Raw genomic sequence first — 20,494 nt, 5'->3', positions numbered from 1 at the left:
TTGGATCTAATCGGTGGTGTTTCATTGTGACCACTTCAAATTGTCACAGCAATGTGATTCACTCACCTGTGCCATCCTTTGATTTGCTGCCGCTAATAAAATACTTGTTTAGGAGGCACTGGTTCATCACTTTTTGCTGTTTCCTTCAGAATTAGACGATGTTTGCAGCGACGCCATGATGGATGTTTTCGTAGTCAAACGATCGCTGATTGGTTGATCGCGAACAACGGGTGTGGGTAAAACGCGGACTGTGGATTACGGACCGCGGTCTAAATAAACGATTCTGATTGGTCCATTTCAAGATTTGCAAGGATTGCTTTGCAAATTACCACCGTGTTTTACCAACACCCAACAAGAACTGCTTTTAAAAAAAACTTGGCAGTATGGCATGCCAAAGTGCACTTGCCCGACGAGAATATCACTGATTAGATTTACTTGCCCGAATTTTGTTTTAACTTGCCCCGGGCCATCGGTACATCGTTATTGTCGAGCCCTGTAGTGTGCATATCGAGGAGGTAAGCGTCATACCTGTCCTCCATTGGTGGTGGAGAAGATCCTCATGGTTCCTCCACACTGCTTCACATACCACAGGAACCACAGGGCCGATACCTCGTGGGGTTCAGAGGTCACGTTGACATTGACAAACAAGGTGCCAAAACGGCGGGCGGTACTTGGGGAACACAGAGGAGGATTTGAAGTTAAAAACTTGACTTGGACCAGCATCCTGGATGTGATCATGTTGGACTTTTCGATGTATGTAAGTCCAAAAAGACTGGTCTACTTTGGACCCTATGCTACCTGGTCCAGCAGATTTTCTCAAAGAGCTGATGCATGCTCATCTTGTCCCACTCCTCAGCATGGGGGGCTTTCCAGGGGGCCTCTCTGGGGATCTTCAAAGACAGAAGACAAACTGAGACATGAGACCGTAAAAGTGTAATCAGAATGTGTCCCATGGTTTACCTCTTTGCCCATCTCGTCCATGGTCCTGAACAAATTGTTGAAGTCCAACTTGACGATGGGATTCCACATGGGGGGAAAGGACCCTTTGAAGGGGTGAGACTTTCCCTAATGGACATGTACATTGGAATTATAGTATTTGTAGAAATGATTAACAGTCTTATTATTAATATTAACAGGCAAACTCCATAAAAAGCTAAAAATAGCAAACCTTGACAGTCCCTATATCTAATAACATGCAGTACACATTAAAGTGAATATATTATTTTCAACCGCATCACCCTTTTATCACTACTAAACTTGACTTTAGGATATGAGTGCACACGTTATCATTCATCAATCATTACATAAGTCACATATTATGACACACTGGTTATGTAATTATACCAAAGTATACTTTTTTAAAAATGGTTGGACTTTTGACCGTGTTACTCATTTACTCATTTAGATGATAAGTACTACAGTTTACCAGATAAGGGTGTGTTCATTGAAATGAAAAATAACAAGTAATTTAGTACATGAAAAACAAGCATACCCAAAGAGTAGCATCAGGTTGGCGTAAATATGCAGAAATATTAACAAAATATAACATTAACATGCCTTATTTACACATCTTAAAATAAGTCAAGAGTGTAAATTGTCACATTTGGGCTTATGCATTTTGGCTAAACCCTCGACAAAGAGCAGGACCAAATGTGCAGGTAAAAGTGTACTTGTTATTAATTGGGACCTATTATGCTCATATTTCGACCCTTTGTATTGAGTTGTGGTCTCCTATAGAGCAGCTACACACAATAACCCACATAGAAAACCTTTTAGATTTAGCAGAGTCCACACCTATTCCAGCTGTATTTCCTTGGATTTGTGCTTCCTGCCCAAACGGATTCCGTGCATGTCCACTCCGCTGTGATTGGTCACATGCCTAAAGTGCTTCCTAACTATGAACCATATAAGGAAGTCTGCCCCTGTGTGACATCACAAAGGGGCAGTTTTACCATGCCTTTTGAAACCGAGTATTTTGAGACATCCCAAACGTCTTTTATCTGAAACTTTAACATCGTTTAACATTCTAACTACATTTATAGGTCAGAAAAGGGGGAAAAGCATAATAGGGCCCCTTTAATGACTCCATACAAATGTTAACTAACGACAGGGCGCAAACAAGGGTAAAGGGTAAACAAACAGGAACTGAGGCATGGAAACGAGAACTTAAACATACTGTCACGCTGTCTAAGTCACGGATCGTTACAGTAAATAAGTCAATCAGCTACAGATGTGCTAGCATAATACAAAGCATGCATGACACCACTGTATTTCACTGGACAAGTGCAACATTAAAGTGGAAAAAGAACACAATAGCGCCTTTTGTAGCCAAGCACTTGACATTATCATTAAAACTACAAACACAACCCTCGTGGGGTTTACTAAAAGCCCTTTTAAATTGTCCAGCGTCAAGGCTAGACACACTTGTAATATATGCCTATTGTGGCATCTTTTGGCATCTTTTAATCGGTGAAAATGCGGGACCTGTAAAGGCAATTGGCACCTGGCGTCATTCAAGCGCTTATATTACCACTGGGGGTGTATTGATGAAAATACTAATAATCATACAAATAATAATCACCAACATGACTGTTATGACTGCTATGACTTATAGAGCAATACATACGACAACACCTGGTGACTCGTAATGTCTGTCACCACGGAGCAACAGTTCCTTCCTGCTGTCTCCATGGCAACGATGGTGAAGTGAATACAAAAGGGAGGAGGAAGAGGATGCACACCAGCACTGTGTCTACATCAGACAGCAGAGACATCAGACAATGTCGCGTACAGACCAAACACCTATAGGGTCCCATAAGTGGTGCTGAGGCAACCAAAATGTTAGAAACACCCCAGCAAGCCATTTCATCCTGTATTGAACGTCTATTAGGGTGTGTAACTGTTGATGCGGTAGAGTGCAGATTGGGAAAATAGCATAGCAGCACACTAGCGATCAGATAACTGTAATGCTGGCACAATCGAATGTTACTATGCCGCTTGTCGTCATGCGATAGCGCCATGATAAGCGGTGGCGTCTTCTAATGCTCGCCAGAGTGTGAAGGCTGCAGTCGCCTCTGGGCCGCTGCTGATAAGGAAAGTGAGCAGTGGAGTTTTTGGGATTACAATCTGCCAAAGCAAAAGCTGATTAGCAACAGCAGCGGCTCGCGCCAAAGCTAACCCTGATTACACAATGGCTGCGCACACATGCTGAGTAGCTATTAGTCCACTGACTCACTGCTACTACTAGTACTGCTGCTGTTACTGCAGCCAGGTCACGTCTTGTCTGCTACTGTCTCTTTAAGAGATGTCCTTCAAGCAGCACTCCCTTAAAGAGACATGCATGTGTATTTTTAATTTTGACAACAAAGACCAACTTGTCAAAAAAATAACTTCAAAATGACTCGAGTAATTTCACGACATCCTCACCTCCAATTTAGTGCTTCTTGTACTTGTCTTTTATGTAAATATGTAATTTCAAAAATTGGGGGCAACAATTGTAAATCTTTTATTTTTTCATTTACTTAATTTTTTTTTTAAATTTAATATAGAGTTGTTTTCGACCAGTCCATAGTGTACCCTTCCTCTCACCCAAAGAGAGTAGGAACTAAAAAAGTATATTTAATGCTTATGGTGTCATTCAAAGTAAAATGATAGTTACAAAAAGTACTGTTGATTATTATTACTTGCTATTTATTTTTAGTAATATATTTCAGCTGTTTTTGCATTTGGTATAAGTCAAACAATAATAAAATTAAAGATCTAAGTAGTGACTATAAGCAATTATAATCATATGTAAAAAAATTATGTACAACATCAGAAACGAACAATAGTCAAAACACAAATAAAGACAAATTAGTTGCGGGAAAAAAACACTAGCACATTTAACAGTCTGATGGCCTACTGCTTGTGTGTCTAAATGTGTATTAGTACATTATTACTACATTGCCATCACTGTGCATGTACTGCTCTGATATAACAGTGAGCATTTGGTGGATGGTGCCTACTGCCATGGCAACCAACCAGGAAGCTACATGTACTGTAGATTCTCCAGAGATAGTTCTTGAGGAGATGCACTCACACCCTAGGTCACCGCAGCAGCATGTCCATGCTAAAATGTCACGAAAAAAGTGGTGTTGCAATCCATCAGACTGAGAGCTGTTGCTAATATTTTGACCTGTATTTAGCGCAACTAAAATGCACAGGTGTATCTAATAAGATATTGGATGTGAGTATTAATAAAATCTTAACCAACCAGATGTTCAAAGTCAATCTGTGACTGATTCAATAACCTGAGCAACGCAGCCCACATCCAGATAAAACACGCACACACAGCCATATGCACACACTAGACATGTGATTCACGTGATTTACAGGCAAGTGGGCTGCACCAGGCATCAAATGACAGCAGCGGCAGGGAATCGAATCATTCGAGGAGCATGGCAGGGTTAACAAGATATGGATAAAAAGCAAAGAAAGATGGCCTCTCGCTTCCTCGCCTCCTTTGAGTGCTTTCAGACCAAGACACATCACATTACTTGCCACTGTCCATCCCGTTGGCTAAGATTAGCATCTTTTGTCCAAAGATCCTATATATCAGAGGTCGCCAACCACTGGGCGGAAAACTTTTCAAAATACATTTGTAAATATCGACAGGAAATTTCATGTAATTGCATAAACATGGAAATATGGGCCTCCAGGCACATCCACAGCCTTCTGAACCGCAGATGCGCATGTGTGCTCATGGAGTCAGAAGTGGTTGCAGAGGATACACGCAACACACTTCATCTGTGGCCCGACGGTACAAGCTCACCGAGGTCTGGAGTTGCTATTAGCGGTGGGTCAACCTGAGTTTTTTTAAACATGGGAAGTCCCACAAAAAACGTTTAATGACCAAATTTACACCACTGATGTCAAGGTTATCTGCATGGACCTATGTTACCACTCTTTCAGTTCATACACAGTAAGTCAGGGGTCTCCAGCCAGTAGCTCCTTAACTACCATTAACTCCTAACCCCTTTTCAAGTAACTCTCCAAAGTGTTTATTCATTTATTATCAACCCCTATACTGACAAAATTCTAAAGTGGGGTTCGGCAGTCATCCGGAAGTCCTCAGGAGTGTGACTAATCATAAAGGAGTGGGCATGTCCGGAGGCATGTTCTGGAAAGCCAAGGAAATACAGCTGGAATAGGTGCAGATTCTGGAAGATCTAGAAAGCTTTCTGTGGAGGTTATCGTGTGTAGCTGCTCTATAGGAGTCCACAACTCAATACAATAATAGGTCCCCTTTAAAAAAAAAAAATTGATCACGGTGATCAATGACACCCTCGTTGGTCTGGCCCTTGATACTTGTCTCTGCTAACGCTCAATCAGTTAAAATAAATCTTTAAATTGTATTTAGAAATGGTATCATTCATTCACATCTATCTACTGTATTTCTATTGAGCCTATCCTGTTCAGGCCTGGCCCAGTGGAATTAAAACCATGGCAGAATATCAGCACAAAGAATGTTGGACACTCACGTTGACATGGTACACCAGCTTCTCCTGCTCGTTGACTTTATACGTCTTGATGCCGTACTGCTTGGCCAATCGCAGGATACGATTTTGTGTCGGGCCCACGTAAGCCCCACCCAGATCCACCCACTTGGTCTCCTTATTCTGTTGTAAGACATGAAAAATAACCCAGTAGAAGTCAGAATGCTTTTATCATCATAAGTAAACTCACACCAATGAAGTTGTATATTTTTGAGAGAAAAGTCAGACATCCAATGTTCTCAAAAACGGCACTTTTACTCTTAAGATGCTCAAATATATACAACTTTATATTTGCGAAATCCCAACTTTTTTCATAAAAATAAAAAAACCTGTTCAGGTTTTCCTCAAGAATTTTTTTAAGATGTAGTGGTGGGCTGTACGGGAGGCAGACTGCTGCTCCTGCATTGCTGTGGCGGATATTATATTTTTTATGACAAATTAATTAAAATGAACTAATTTTCACTTTAAATATTCACCTGAATTTGCAACAATGAATGAGTCATTAAGGACAACTCACTAATATTAAGCAGGGTCGTGCTAACCGAGGACACTATTCTGGCTTTTTTACTCCTATTATGTCTACTCTATTGGGTAATACAAGTGTAACGGTAACTATACGGGCGTTAGTTCACGTCTATAAGGCTCTAGTTATGTTAAAAACAGTATTTAGAGGGTTGTAAATGAGGAAACCTGTTCACCACAGTTGAGTCTGAAATCAATTCACCATGATAAGTGAGAGATTACTGTATATTTGTATGACAGTGTATTGGGTATGCCCCCAAAAATGAAGCTTTATCGCTAGTTGCACATATTTTTCGATTTTGGATACTGGTTTATCATGTTTGTTAAACTTTCGCCTTCAATTTGGTGTACGGTTTAGCGATACTCAGTGGATCGCAACATCGGACTGGGATAATAGCATGATCACTGATCTATTTATCAGTGCTCCTGTGAAATTAATCAAAATCTTAATCAAAAATAATTATTCAAAAAATTTTTTGCCCTGGATTATTGATGTGTGCCATGTTTGCGACTTCATCAACATTCAACGGCCATCTGTGTTGTATATGTTCAATACGTCAAGTCAATTATGATAAAAAAAAATGATATAATACTTTCCATATGCTGTAGTATACAAACATTGAAAAAGTTTTGCTTTGTTTATCATAGCTTTTTTTTACACAATAAGGAGTGACAGCATAGAGTGAGCTACATATCAAGTGAAAGGTATTTAGATGCCTTACCTGATTAGATTCTGGGTCTTACCTTTACGGTGAAGGTTCGACCACCAACTCTGTCACGGGCCTCCAAGACCACAGGGTTGAGTCCATTCTCTTTCAACAGCTTGGCTGCACTTAACCCTGGAAGAGAGTACGTCACAGTTTTGGGGTTGGATTCATCATTATTTCCACCAAATGATGGAGGAACTTTTTTGTTATCGGCAATACTCAAAAACTACTCAAAACGACAATGCCATATTTTGCAAATGGCAGCATCCCCTCGGGTTAATGCTGATGTAAATCAAAAAGTACCCTGACCATTTTTCTGGTTTTGCTAAAGGAATTGTGGACGGATACATTGTGGACAGATGTTGCAGGGCTCAAAAAAGAAACCATACATTTTCCATATCTGACTGAAATAGGTGAATTTCCGCAAAGTAGGATTCAATATTCAATATTCAGTATTTTCGTATTTGGAGCATAAAAATTCTGTTAATGACTTTCTTAATGTGATTTTACCATTATTAAAGACCTGCAGACATGAAATAACACCCCTATAGTAACATTTGCACTCCTATCATCCTTTGCTTAAGTCCCAATGCATAGGTTACGGAATCACTGCAAGTGACGGCCACCGCTTTACATGTAGCATGTTACAGAGCTAACTAGTTAATCTCCAATTTTATTCATCCATCCATTTTCTATGCCGCTTGTCCTCACTAGGGTTGCTGGGTTATCCTCCAGTTTGTTTATTTGTTTCATATGGATTGGGGAAGAACGACAAAGTAAGAAGCCCAAAATGTACCACTTCCACATGAAATGGGAGGTAAACTTGTTTTCACTATGTGACGTCTAACATGACTATGTGTGTCAAATGTGCCATGGCTGACTCCATGCATGTCAATTTTGTCAATCCACTGAAAAATGCCATCGAGCACAATGTTTGAACCGCGATTCAGCAAGGTACGACTGTACATGTCCATCTTATTTCTACACCATTAATCTCCATCTCTTCTCATGAAAACAGGATTAAAAAGGAGGCTTAGGGGACAAATATTCCCACACAGCAGGTGACCTCCTGATCATGTGATAGGGGTAAAAGGGTGGCTGTGGTGGTGTCGGATGGTGGAGGTTTTGAAATTCGACAGAATAGAAGAGCGAGTGCAGACTGTATGGCAGCCAGGCCAGCTTTTCAGACTCTGACCTCAGTCAGGAGTGGAACACAGAGTGTCTGGCAGTGCCAGCCTAGAAACCTATTTGTTTTGATCACAGTCAGTCACTCCAAGGAGCACAGTTGTGCTCGACTACACTACAAAAGAGAGAGCAAAGCAAGATAGTTAGAGCGGCTGGAGTGTGCATGCAGTACACTGCAGCACATGTGGGACACATACAGTACTTTGATTTATTACAAATAATTATCAGGAAAAAAAACCTGCTGGTTGCTTGTGATTTGTTTGTCTTCAGAGTGGCACAGATGTGGAGTGCATCTCAGGGCACGCCGTTCCCGTGTGGATGAGAGGCTATAGAATACTTTGCTGCTTTGACCTGAAAACCTTTCTGTGTGGATAGCCTCTCAGGTGGGGCTGGTCACCAATGTTTACTGTATTTTATAAAGAAAGCTAGATATATTTACCAAATAAATCCAAAATTAATGCATGCTTGTGTATTAATTATGCAAAATATTTCACTGACAACGGGGTACACCCTGGACTGGTCGCTAGCCAATCATAGGGCACATATAAACAAACAACCATTCACACTCACATTCATACCTATGGACAATTTAAAGTTGTCAATTAACCTAAAATGCATGTTTTTCTCCGTAGCACCCCGTAAACTCACGCATGCACGTGAGTTCTGTGTGGCCAACATGCTAACCAACCATGAGGCCTCCATGTGGCCTATATAATATTGGAAAAATGCAATGTAAATGTAATATAAAAAAATACAAATGATATGAACATGAAATATACAACATACTATATACAAGCATATTAACCATTAAACACACATATATTGCCAGTATTCCAATGGGGAAAAAGGTTTTAAAATCCAAACGACATGTAGGGGTACAAGGCTCGTCCTAGGGTGAAAAAAGTCTTTGGGGGGGAGAGCACCGCCTTAAAATAACTCTCATGTGGAATACCACTAGGTCAAATCTATCAGGTTTTTACGTCAGTGTTTATCCGTACAGCTGTTTTCCTAGCCTTTGCTCTGAATTGCCTTTTTAGCTTTCCTCCCTCCGCTTCCTCCTCCACTGTCTCGTTCCAAAAATCCCACAAAGCCACACTGAGTCTGGAAAGGTTTATACTACTTTAAATACACTTTGTGCTGCATTACAGCATCTTCAGCCAGAACTCCTTCCTTACTGACACAAACACACTCACAGAGTGGCCTCACACACAGCGACCCTCGCAAATTCATGCTATTAAATTGATGCCATTACCTGCACTCCGCTCTGAAAGGTCACTGTCTGTCTTTCGAGACAAAGAGCATCTGTCTGTGTCGCTTGTTTATGCCTGCAGCCATGATGGTTTAGAAGAAAAAAAGCCTCCAGTTGGGAGTGTTTGCTTTGATAAGAGTGCTTTCTTTCAAATGATGGAAAGCTATCATTGCTTCAAAAGAACATGATTGTGGAAGATAATTTGAAATAATAGCGTTTGGAAGTATGTTGTGCAAAATGTAGCCTTGATGCTGTAATGTAGAAGTTAAAAAGTGCTTTGAGCTTTTTAAGCCCTACTGGGAACACACTGTTTTGTGTCTGTAGCTTTAAAGGGGACCTATTATGCTAATTTTCTGCACTTTGTATTGAGTTGTGGACTCATGTAGAGCAGCTACACACAATAACGAAAGCTTTCTAGATCTTCCAGATTATGTACCTCTTTCTGCAGTATTTCCATGGACCTCCTGCCTCCGACCCAAACGGTCTGTTTAATTTACTCCATCCCCGACCCTCTTCGAGGTGTGCCCACTCTGCTGTGGTCACAATACCAAGCGCACCTGAGGACTTCCAGATACATAGTTCCGCATTTTCAGCCCAAATACAGAAGTCTGGATCGCATCAACATCAGTAGAAGTAAATCCGAGTGTGCAGAGCCATCCAAAACTTCTTTCAGGGCTCACTTCCAAATACGCAAACCTCATTATCTGACGCTTGGGCATTGTTTAACATGAGAATACAACATTGAAACAACATTTATTGGTCAGAAAAGTGGAAAAATTATAATAAGTCCCCTTTAATGTTAATGAACTGTGTGCTATTCAGATTTATAAAGTTGGAACCATTCTTTAAAAACATTCATTCATTCATTCATTTTCTACCGCTTATCCTCACAAGGGTCAAAAATACAAAAATATACAACTTAATTTCAATGAAAAAAGTCACAATGTGAGCACATCTAGATTTTTTTTTAACCAGGAAAAGGTATATAAAGTAAATGAATAAATCATATGGTACTTCTAAAATAAATACACATTTTTAAGTGTGAATGTCAAAAAACACTTCCTGTGGTAATTAATTTTGTGAAATATGTCATAGAAGAGGGGCTGCACGACGGTCGAGTGGTTAGCGTGCAAACCTCACAGCTAGGAGACCGTGGAGTTTGCATGTTCTCCCCGTGCATGTGTGGGTTTTCTCCGGGTACTCCGGTTTCCTCCCACATTCCAAAAACATGCTAGGTTAATTGGCCACTCTTTGTCATTGTCCATTGGTATGAATGTGAGTGTGAATGGTTGTTTGTCTATATGTGCCTTGTGATTGGCTGGCCACCAATCCAGGGTGTACCCCGAAAACAGCTGGGAAGGGCTCCAGCACCCCCCGCGACCCTCGTGAGGATAAGTGGTAGAAATGAATGAATGAATGTCATAGAAGATGTCATAGTTATTCAAAAAATGTTGTGACAACTGGTGAAAAATGAAATAATCCCATTTACAGTTTATAGGATTTTTTTATATGGAAAAAAAAATAGAGGACAAGTTACCTTTAAAGTCTTTAAAATATTAAAGACTGATCAAAAAAAGGTAGGATTATTATTTTGTTATGAATCGCAACATGGGAGAAACTATGATGCTTGCCAAAGATCTGCAGTCACTGAGTGCTTTTCTAGTTCAAAAGTAGAGCAAACAACTGAACGAAATTTATTTGATGTTCACAAACATACCTTAGGGCAGGGCTTGAACAACAATTTAATGAACTATGGCAGAGCTAACACTTTGCACCGATTTGCCAATAATACTGTAGGTTTTGTTTAACCTTTTTTCCAGAAAATCTTAAAATATATTTGTAGAAATATTCAAGTGCCACCACATCTTTTCACGTTCAGTATGCGGACCTCGATAGAAAAAGTTTGGACACCCCTATCCTAGGAACACATATGACTGTTCATTGGAAAGTCACCTTGGCATGATAAGGAACTTTGCAGATTGGGAATCAGTGAATGACAGAAAAACATTTTGCCCTGTGGGCTATTACAGAGAATCTTGGGTGTGAGTTCAGTAATGCATTACAGGCGTGGTCCAAACCAACCGGTACATGTTTTTCATTCACTCTATGAAACAACCATTATTACAAACAAGTTCTTCCATTATTAATTGATAACAAATTATGCAAGTATATCTAATGTTGTGGCCTTATGTCCTTGTCTGATGAGAGGGACGTGAGATGAAAGAACAATGTTGTTGGTTCAAGTTTCTCACAAAGACACCTCTTTATGTTCAGTGCTGGGAAAAGACATGGCGACAGTCGTCTCCTTGGCAACAGCGGTCCTAATTGCTAAGACAGAGTTTCTTGGCAGTGTCCAATGTCTCTCACGGTTTTTATGCACCAGAAAACGGCCTCACTCCTCCCATATGAAAAACAAGTAGCCTGTTTTTAGCTTTTTTGTTTTCAACAAATGAAAATGTGATTTTATGTGATCTTTTTCCAGGAAAGCAAACACAAACAATCCAATTGCAGCTAAGTGACAATAAGACAACCCCTGAAAGGATCCTTATTGATCCACAGAGGCCAATTACATGTCTTGTGTTGCTTGTGTTGGTCGCATGGGGACGTGATGATGATGATAATCATGCCTGGGCACATGCACTGATGAAAGTCTTGGCGCTTATTCATGTTGTTGGAAAAATTACTCATAACTTCATTTGTAGTTGATGACAGAGAGCGGAAGTCCAGCGTGGTCCAATACGTGGAAATACTTTGTCACGTTCTGTCTTATTCCTCGCAGTCTGAACTGGGCTTCGATGATTTGCCAAAAGTGGTTAGCGGCCTTATTAGCATTGAGTGGCGCGGGTATGACGGCACCCTTGTTGCCGTTGTCGGCGGACGTATTACTCCAAGATCACCCAATGTGGAGATGTTATACATAGATGTTATTCAGAATGAGACAGGAGTCCAGGAAAAGTGTATAAACAGTTTACTCTCCAGAGAACAACAGCACTTAGCGAGGCGTCGTGTTAGTCTGCAAGATAAAAGTCGTTTTTCAGGTTAGCTGCTCCAATAATTATATGGCTGTAGCTTGGTTAATATGCAAATGGAACACTGAGGTTTTTTTTGGGTGAGGGCTTTAGTGTCAAAATAGGCATTTCCCATGACGTCAGTTGTTAGCTAGCTTATATTAACTTGTTTTCTCGTGCAAGAATGCAGGGAAATAAAGAAAAGGGAAATAAATATGTGTTCATGTTTCACATAGGGATTGTGAATGATGGGCAAAATAAAAAAAAGTGCCCTTTCTCTTGTGGCCCAACCGCTTTTTTTTTTTAAATCATTTTTCACTTCCTTAATGTGTTTTATTAAGTGGTCAGGGCATTATGCTGTTTATTTATTATTTAATTCAGGCTGCCTCCCAAGTTGTTCAACCTGTTCTCTCGTGACATTGAACTTCATTATTCCTTCTTGGAGACAACCTACTTCCTGGCTCTCTTCTGCGTACTCTTCCTGTGGATTTGCTGCAGCAGAAGCCTTTTATTTTCCTATTTTTTTGGTGCTGAATAGCCTTAAAGGTTAGAAGATAGCGATGGTTAGCCTGTTGTGCAAGTGATCCTCATTTTTTTCCCCCTGAAGAGTTAGTTGCTCCAGCAAGGTGGTATTCAAGCAACAGCAACAAACAGATCAGTAATATTGGCTGAGATCTGTGGTCACGGAGAGTGCCAAAATAGACCTCACGGGGATCCTCACAGGGAGTGGCATTCAGATAAGAAACTAATACTGTAATCCACAAGTCAAAACCCTTGCACAACGTAGATATGTCACATAATTCATGTGATCGCTCCTCCTGCCAGTTATTAATTATAACCACCACCTTGCATGATAATAAATACAAGGGCTATAAGTCATCCTATGCCATGCTTGCTCATGCACGGCCAACATAGACAGATCAGATAACAAAAGTGATCACTCTTGATTTGGTGTTCCTCATTTCATGTGCTGTGCTCTTATTTTGCCTTCTGGTACCTGTTGCAGGCGGTGTTGATCTTACGCTTTAGTCCTGTGGGTGTTGGCTGTATACGGCTGTCATTCAATTGTAATTAGGTGGCTTCCAGTGTGAGCATTTGACCAGCACTGGTTCATTACTTGTTTATTACGTATATTATTTTCTGTACTTTTTCCACCTCAAGGCGCTGAACCTTATTACCGCCATTCTGAACGCTTGCACTGTGTCTCCGCACCCACGTCGTGACACATCGATAACCAGTACCTTACATAATAGAAATACAATAGTAATACAAACCCTGCAGGTACGCTTGCATGGGCACATACAAGCATAACTTCCTCAAGTCACTAATTAATGTGATTGCTACCCCTACACCCACTAGTTATTATTGATACTTGCCGCCTTGCATAATATAAATAGACAGGAAGACTTAAAATACTCATACACTAACAAAATGTAATATACTAAGTTCTATGTGAAGTATTTCCATAATGCCTCATATTAACTCTCTAACAAGATCTCAGTGTATAGACTGGTCATATATCTCATCTCGTTTCATATTATCTACATACTGTATTGTATATAACTCTGTTGATTTTGTTCATACTTGGGTTGTTTATATTGTTTATTTTTCTATATTGTGTATTTCGTACTGCTTAACTGACTCTGTACTCTTGCTGCTGTGCAACACAAATTTCCCCACTGAGGGACGAATAAAGGCATATCTTAATCTTAATCTTAAAAGCACACACAATCCGATAATAAATAATAGAAATTAATAGAAAGGCGGGAAATAATCCACAATTTCAAAGCCCATGGTCTGCTTGCTCAAACACTGTGTTGTCAACATTTAATGATGTTTCCAAATGTGGAAAAACAAGTAATGCTGCAGGCAAAGTCCTCACAATCTATCAGCTGTTAGTTGTCATATGCCCACATGTACAACTAGTGTGCATGTTTAACTACTTGCATCCTCTTCCCAGTTTCACAATCCCCCTTTTGCCCTGACATTCCCAATCCACTTCCTGTCCACATTCTTAGCTTTCCAGCTTCTGCTTTCTGTCCTCCTCTTTCCTTTCTCAGTGTGATAAGCGGCTGTCACAAGTGTTTAATGTTGCCTCATAAAGCATCTTCATCTCCCCTCACCAGGTCCTGGCAGCAAAAAGGACAATCTCAATTTTACAGCCCAAAGCAGCGATGGAGGGGTGGGGGGGACAGCTGGAAGCCTCATTGATCTGGTTTTAATATGCGTGCACTGCTAAAGGGCAGCTCTGTAAGTAAATGTTGTCATTAGGACACCCTAATGTGACAAACAGAGGGGGTGTCTGGTTGTGTTATTGAATTAGCTCGTTTCCACAGCATTTTGTTGCGCTTGCTTGACTGGAATTTGAACTGACACTGACCTAAATCACTCAGTCTGACTGATGGACAGACGGCGCGCTGGGTCAGTGGAAGCTAACAGAAAGAGGGTGGCGGCCGCCAGGAAGAAGCACAACACAACATGAAAACAAAAAGCTCATGTATAAGAGTATCCACAGTAGTTTAGTAAATGGTTGCATATGCAGGTTTAATATTTTTAATGTAATGCCTTGCACCGGTTGTTAAAGGTCTACATCTCGGTTCTAACATTGCACCCTCACGCTATTACAGTTTTTCACAGTAATTTGTATAAGAATTGGTATAAGAAAAAAAAGGGGTGTCCCATTCAACATTCTTTGGCTTCCAATTCGATTTCTTTTATAGTCTTGCCCAGGGGTCACCAACACTGCGCCCATGCGCCCACATGAACCACTTAAGGCGCCCGCGAGGCATCTTCTAAAAATAGCACTGGTTACAAATTATCATTGTTATTTTGTGCTTTAAATTTTGAATCACAATTAATGTATTTTTTTAACCGTCTTATAACATAAAAAATTAAAACTAAAATATTTTATAACAAACTCTTACCTCAAGTCAAAGTTCATGTGTGCGCACACGTCCGCTCACCGCGTTTCTGATATAGTGCAGCGGTGATGAGGAGTTAGCTTACTTGTGCAGTTTAGCCCCCAAAAACATGGCAGAAAAGCGCAAAAGGAATTACATTTTCCACAGTGATTGGGAGGAAGAATTTTTCTTTACGTATTTTGAAGAAAAATGTATGTGTCTTATTTGCGGGACGATGCAACCGCTTTGCAATACCAAAGCGGCACAATGTGGAGAGACACTTCAAAACTTGTCACGAACGCTTCAATGCAAGCATATTCCTTTTGTTCTGATTACTAAAAAGTGATCCGTGCAGTTTTGTCATTTTGGAAGTTGACTGCAAACAGGTCATGTAGCCCTTCATAGTATCCGTGCTCACAAAGTAGCCCTCGGCCTCAAAAAGGTTGGTGACCCCTGGTCTAGCCAATCCGATTGGGATCCTAAGCTTTTATAACAAACATGAATGTGTGGAATTGAATATTGTTCTGAAAATAGCATTAAAAATAATGCACCCAAAGTATTGCTGGATTTACTTTTTTAATGACACAGCATGACCAATAATATAGTTTGTTTTTTAACAAACCTTTATGATTCAGGTAGTCCAATAGAAGTCTATCAAATAAAATATAAAATTGGACAAAATGGCAAGGACTAATCATTTGTTATGTTGATACATCAATTTGTAGTTTAACAGACTCATATTAGCGACTTATTTTGGTGCTGTTATTTTGAAGGCCGGAATTGTTGTTGTGTGTGCTGAGGTCACTTGATGTGAGTCAGCAAAGAGACTAGCTGGCTAAGTATAAACATGCCTCCAGCAGTTCGGGCTCGTGTCTTTTTGTTCAAGGTGCACTCCCATAATATTATGGGAATCCTCACCTGCTCTGTTACTAGGGATGAGTGAGTACACCACTATCTTTATCTGTATCCGTATCTGTATCTGCATAAAACATAAGTGAGCGCGGTTTAACCGGAAATGGGTGGGGCTTACGTCGGTACATTATTTTAAGTCTGAAATTCCACACATGAATCAGAAGTTGCTATATTTATTATCTTTCCACTATATCTGTACTGTGTATGTGTGTAAGTGATCTGTAAGACTTATTAATTAATCATTTTTTAATTATCTGTGTGAAGTTTGTGACAAGGAAATCAGCCTTTTTGAACTTTTTCTCAAAAAACACAGTATTTGGTACATCAAGCAAAGTTTTTCAAGTGACTTTATCTCACCAGCCAAATTAGAAGAGAACAGATCTAAAAAAAACACACACCGGTAGTGACACAATGAAATGTGAAACGCACCGCTTACGAAACAAGTTTAAGATTGTAACGTGCATACTGCAACATATCGACAGAGGTGTAATGTTTGACAATAGACATACAAGCAGTGTTTGATGCAGCTACTGTGCCAGTGTACCTAATCTTGTGGCCAGTCAATGCGGCATCGCAGGTACGGTTGACACTGACTGTGTACTGGTAACTGAAAATGAACAAAATTTTTATGTTGTAAGTAGCATGCCTGTTTTATGATGACTTCATGGAATAAGACTGGAATACTTTTCAAGGAAAAAATACAGTTGCGCTACCCCTGATGCATTAGTGACAAACGTAACACAAGCCTGCACAGAGCTGTCCTGCCAAATGTTACGAGACAAGTTTACCAAGTAACTATAGATGAAAACCGAAACCTAATAAAGTGGAGGCAGTGTGACCAACGCAACTTGCCAATTGTTTGCCGCCGTCTCGGGAGCGGCGGACGCTGTGTGTGACTGGCCAATCACAGAGTGTGAAGAGTGAATAATAATGAGCATTTTATTTAAACACGAATACGGATAATGACAAAATGTACTCGTTTTATACTTGTATTAGGCAAAATTACCCCACCATCCCTATCACTTACGCTCCCTTCAAAGCAATAGCAATTTATTGACAGTCCTTAATATAAATAACACGAGAAAATTAGACTAACTGACTAACTAACTAACTGACTAACTGACTAACTGACTAACTAACTAACAAACACAACACCTCACTGACGGCTCGCCTCAACGTCATTCACAGACAGAAGAGTGTAAGTTAGCATTGTAAGCTAGCTGAAATTAACTCATTTCCTTGTGTTACAATGCACTGAAAAGATGTGGTCATTGACTAATATTTAAATTTGCTTCATGATCTGAGACATTTAAAGTTTAACTGCCCATTTGGGGAATCTCGCCCCACATATTCACATATTTATTTCCCTTTTCTGTGCATTATAACACGAGAAAATTCGCTAATTTGAGCTCAGAATAACTAACTAACACAACACCTCATTAACGGCTAGCCTCGGCGTCATTCACAGACAGGAGAGTGTAAGCTAGCATTGTAAGCTTGCTAAAATCAACTCATTTTCTTTAATTCTCATTTTATTTAAATTTGCTTCATGATTTCAGACATTTATAACTGCCCATTTGGGGAATCTTGCCCCACATATTCACATATTTATATCCCTTTTCTGTACATTATAACAAGAGAAAATTCGCTAATTTGAGCTCAGAATAACTAACTAACTAACTGACACAACACCTCATTAACGGCTAGCCTCAGCGTCTTTCAGTCAGCTAGCATTGTAAGCTAACTGAAATTAACTCGTTTTCTTGCGTTATAATGCACTGAAAACGGAAATAAATATGTGTAATGTACAAAAAAGGAAATCAGAGAGGAGGGAACCACTGATTATTATGTAAATGTAATTATTTCATTCACTTGACACTACTGTACAATGATAATAATCTGTGTTAACTTGAATACGTTGCTGTGGTGTTAAACAGTTAAACAGAAGAAGGGAGTATTAGTGTTGAACATGAAACAAGGTGTGATTAGACATGATAATGGTAAGTCAAGAGCATTTGTGTGATTAACAGCAAACAAAGTGTTAATTAGTCAGATGGTGAACCGAGATTTAAAAAAAAAGACAGCAGAGACCCACCACCACCCTTCCTCCTCCTCCTCCTCCTCTTATGTAATGCAAAGTATGCTGTGGTTGATTAGCTCTTGCTCAACAAGCTACATGAATGGTGGTGTTGATAGATACAAATGAGGATTTGTTTCTTTACATAGTAGTAGTAGTAGTAGTAGGAGTGACAATAGTAGCAGCAGTAATAGTAGTAAACGGCATCAGCAGCAGGAGGAGCAACAGTTGTCTTACACAGTCTATTTGTACTCTGCAAAGGCGGAGGAAAGAACATTGACAAGATTAGCATGTTGCTACTCACCTGATATTCCTCCGCCGACTACGATCACGTCGTATGTGTTTCCTGGTGTCGTCATTCTGCCTCCTTCTTCTTCTTCGTATTCCCCCTCTTCGTCCTGCCTGTTGGATTTTCAGGCCGATTGCTGCACGCAGGAGCGCATCTGTATTATAAATGCCGTGTGGGCGGGGCGGGCAATATCCCCCACGCACACACAACACTACTAGCAACACTCACGAGACTCCACCCACATCAAGTGGTGCTTTTCCTCTTTTTTGGGTGGTTGTCAAGCTTCGGTTTTTGACTGTCAGTACATTCCAAATAGATTTATGGTACATTTTATATGTAGTGCTATATAGCCTGACACGTGAGTACAAATTATTAATACTAATTCAACTGTATATATGTTATATTTATTATTTTTTTTAATGGAAGTGAATATAAACATGTTAAAATTCTTAAATAGTAGTAATTTGTGTAAGCATAATAGTTTCTTTTTCATTTTTTTGACATAACAGATTGTAATTTTTGTACTGTATTGTTAGCGTGATCTTAATCCTGAATCGTTTGTAATAACATGATACAGGCCAATAAATTGAACTTTATATTTAACTTAATATATAACTTTATACTTTATGAATATGTTAATCTAAAAAATAAAACTGTGAAAAAATATTAAAATTTTATATTTGCAATTTTGGGTATTATCGTTAATAACATATTAATGTGTCAAATTATTTTTTATTACATTTTTGTATTGTTATGATCAATGTATTACTATCCACTATTCATATGTGATAAAATTAATAGTCACATTTGGGTTAACCTAATATTAATTTCAATAGTAAGTATTTGGGGAAATTTCATAAATGAGGCCGAGTACTCCCTGGACTGGTGTACACAAGTAAATGTTAGCTAAATGTAATATTTCCTCATAATATTTAATATTCATATTATCAGCAATTTGATACATTTAAATTAATGTTGTGGCTACTTAAAATTTCAATATTCACCATTAGGATTATTTATGTAATATTTATGTGATATTTGGCTAAATCTAATCAAATTAAGATGTTATTTATTAATTAATTGTAATATTTTCCATTTGAAAAATGTCTTTGTTATTGTGAATTGCTTTCAGCAGTTTCTACCGCCCTCGTGTGGTCAACTTTGGCAAGCGTCGTCTTCTTTTTAACGTTTCAAACAAAATATAGTACATTAAAAATAGGACGTCACAATGCAGTCGAGTAAATACTATAAGAATGATTAACCAAACCACGACATTGACTGTGTTTCGGTACATACAAGTACGACATGTACTATAATGGGAACTATTATTAAAAAATAAGAATGCATTTATGCATCTATTAAAAATGAAGACAGCCTCCTTTCAAGCCCTCGCTGGTTAATATGACGACTGGTGCAGTTAATCCTAATCCTCATCTAATCTCATTCATGCAATAACCTATTAAAGGTCTCACCCTTGCACATCCCACAGCCACATTGCAAAAGAAACAAGAAGGAAGTCAAATGATATTTTGAGTAAAAATCAATAATAATTCTCACCACAGTCAGTTGAGTTGATTAATCATTGAATTAAAACGGTTGTTTCCAAGATATGAATCAGATATATTTAGCTGAAAATGTTGGAATAACACATATGACTCATGTGGTAAAACTTATTGAGGTCAGCACTGGGAGGCTAAAAGGATTAAGAAGTTAGTAGTTTAGGGATGAGCTCAGTTGTTACAAATTGTATTCGATTTTAAGTACAAACTGTCCAACATTCCATATTTGTACCTTTTAAACTTTATTTTCACTTTCAATGAAACAATCTTGAAGGTGGAAAGGCTAGCTCCGGCTAGCTGACTAGCAACATATAGCTAAATTAAATAGGTTAAATAGTTAAGTTAAATAGGTGCTCACTGCTTACCAATCTTTAAAGGGCTTCTTATTAGCAACGATAAAGCAGTTTACTAGTATGGAAACAAGGTAATTATCGAATTGGCCTGATGTTAGCTAGCAAGCAAGCATATTGCCGTTCAATTATTATCAAATTATTGTATTAGACTGATAGCTAGCTAGCTAGGTTGCTAATATGAAGCAAGATAGCTAGCAAG

General features: G+C 39.1%; 1 protein-coding gene across 1 annotated transcript in view; it reads right to left on the bottom strand.

The window, feature by feature from the left end:
* Positions 1–20,099, bottom strand: part of mao (monoamine oxidase) — a 28,565-nt gene extending 8,466 nt beyond the window's left edge. The window contains exons 1-7 of the mRNA XM_058082905.2: positions 19,941–20,099; positions 18,399–18,519; positions 6,801–6,895; positions 5,520–5,657; positions 961–1,065; positions 799–890; positions 529–670 (exon numbers count right to left, since the gene is read on the bottom strand). Of these exons, the coding sequence (XP_057938888.2) occupies positions 529–670; positions 799–890; positions 961–1,065; positions 5,520–5,657; positions 6,801–6,895; positions 18,399–18,453 (627 nt within the window). The 5' untranslated portion in view covers positions 18,454–18,519; positions 19,941–20,099. The remainder of the gene's footprint in view (positions 1–528; positions 671–798; positions 891–960; positions 1,066–5,519; positions 5,658–6,800; positions 6,896–18,398; positions 18,520–19,940) is intronic.
* Positions 20,100–20,494: the final 395 nt, after the last annotated feature.

The sequence above is a fragment of the Doryrhamphus excisus genome, linkage group LG12 (genome assembly GCF_037039965.1).
Source record: "Doryrhamphus excisus strain RoL-2023G ecotype Guam linkage group LG12, RoL_Dexc_Guam_v1.1, whole genome shotgun sequence".
Lineage (NCBI taxonomy): Eukaryota > Metazoa > Chordata > Actinopteri > Syngnathiformes > Syngnathidae > Doryrhamphus > Doryrhamphus excisus.
The sequence above is the reverse complement of the archived record's forward strand: the minus strand, read 5'-3'. Positions and strand labels throughout refer to the sequence as shown.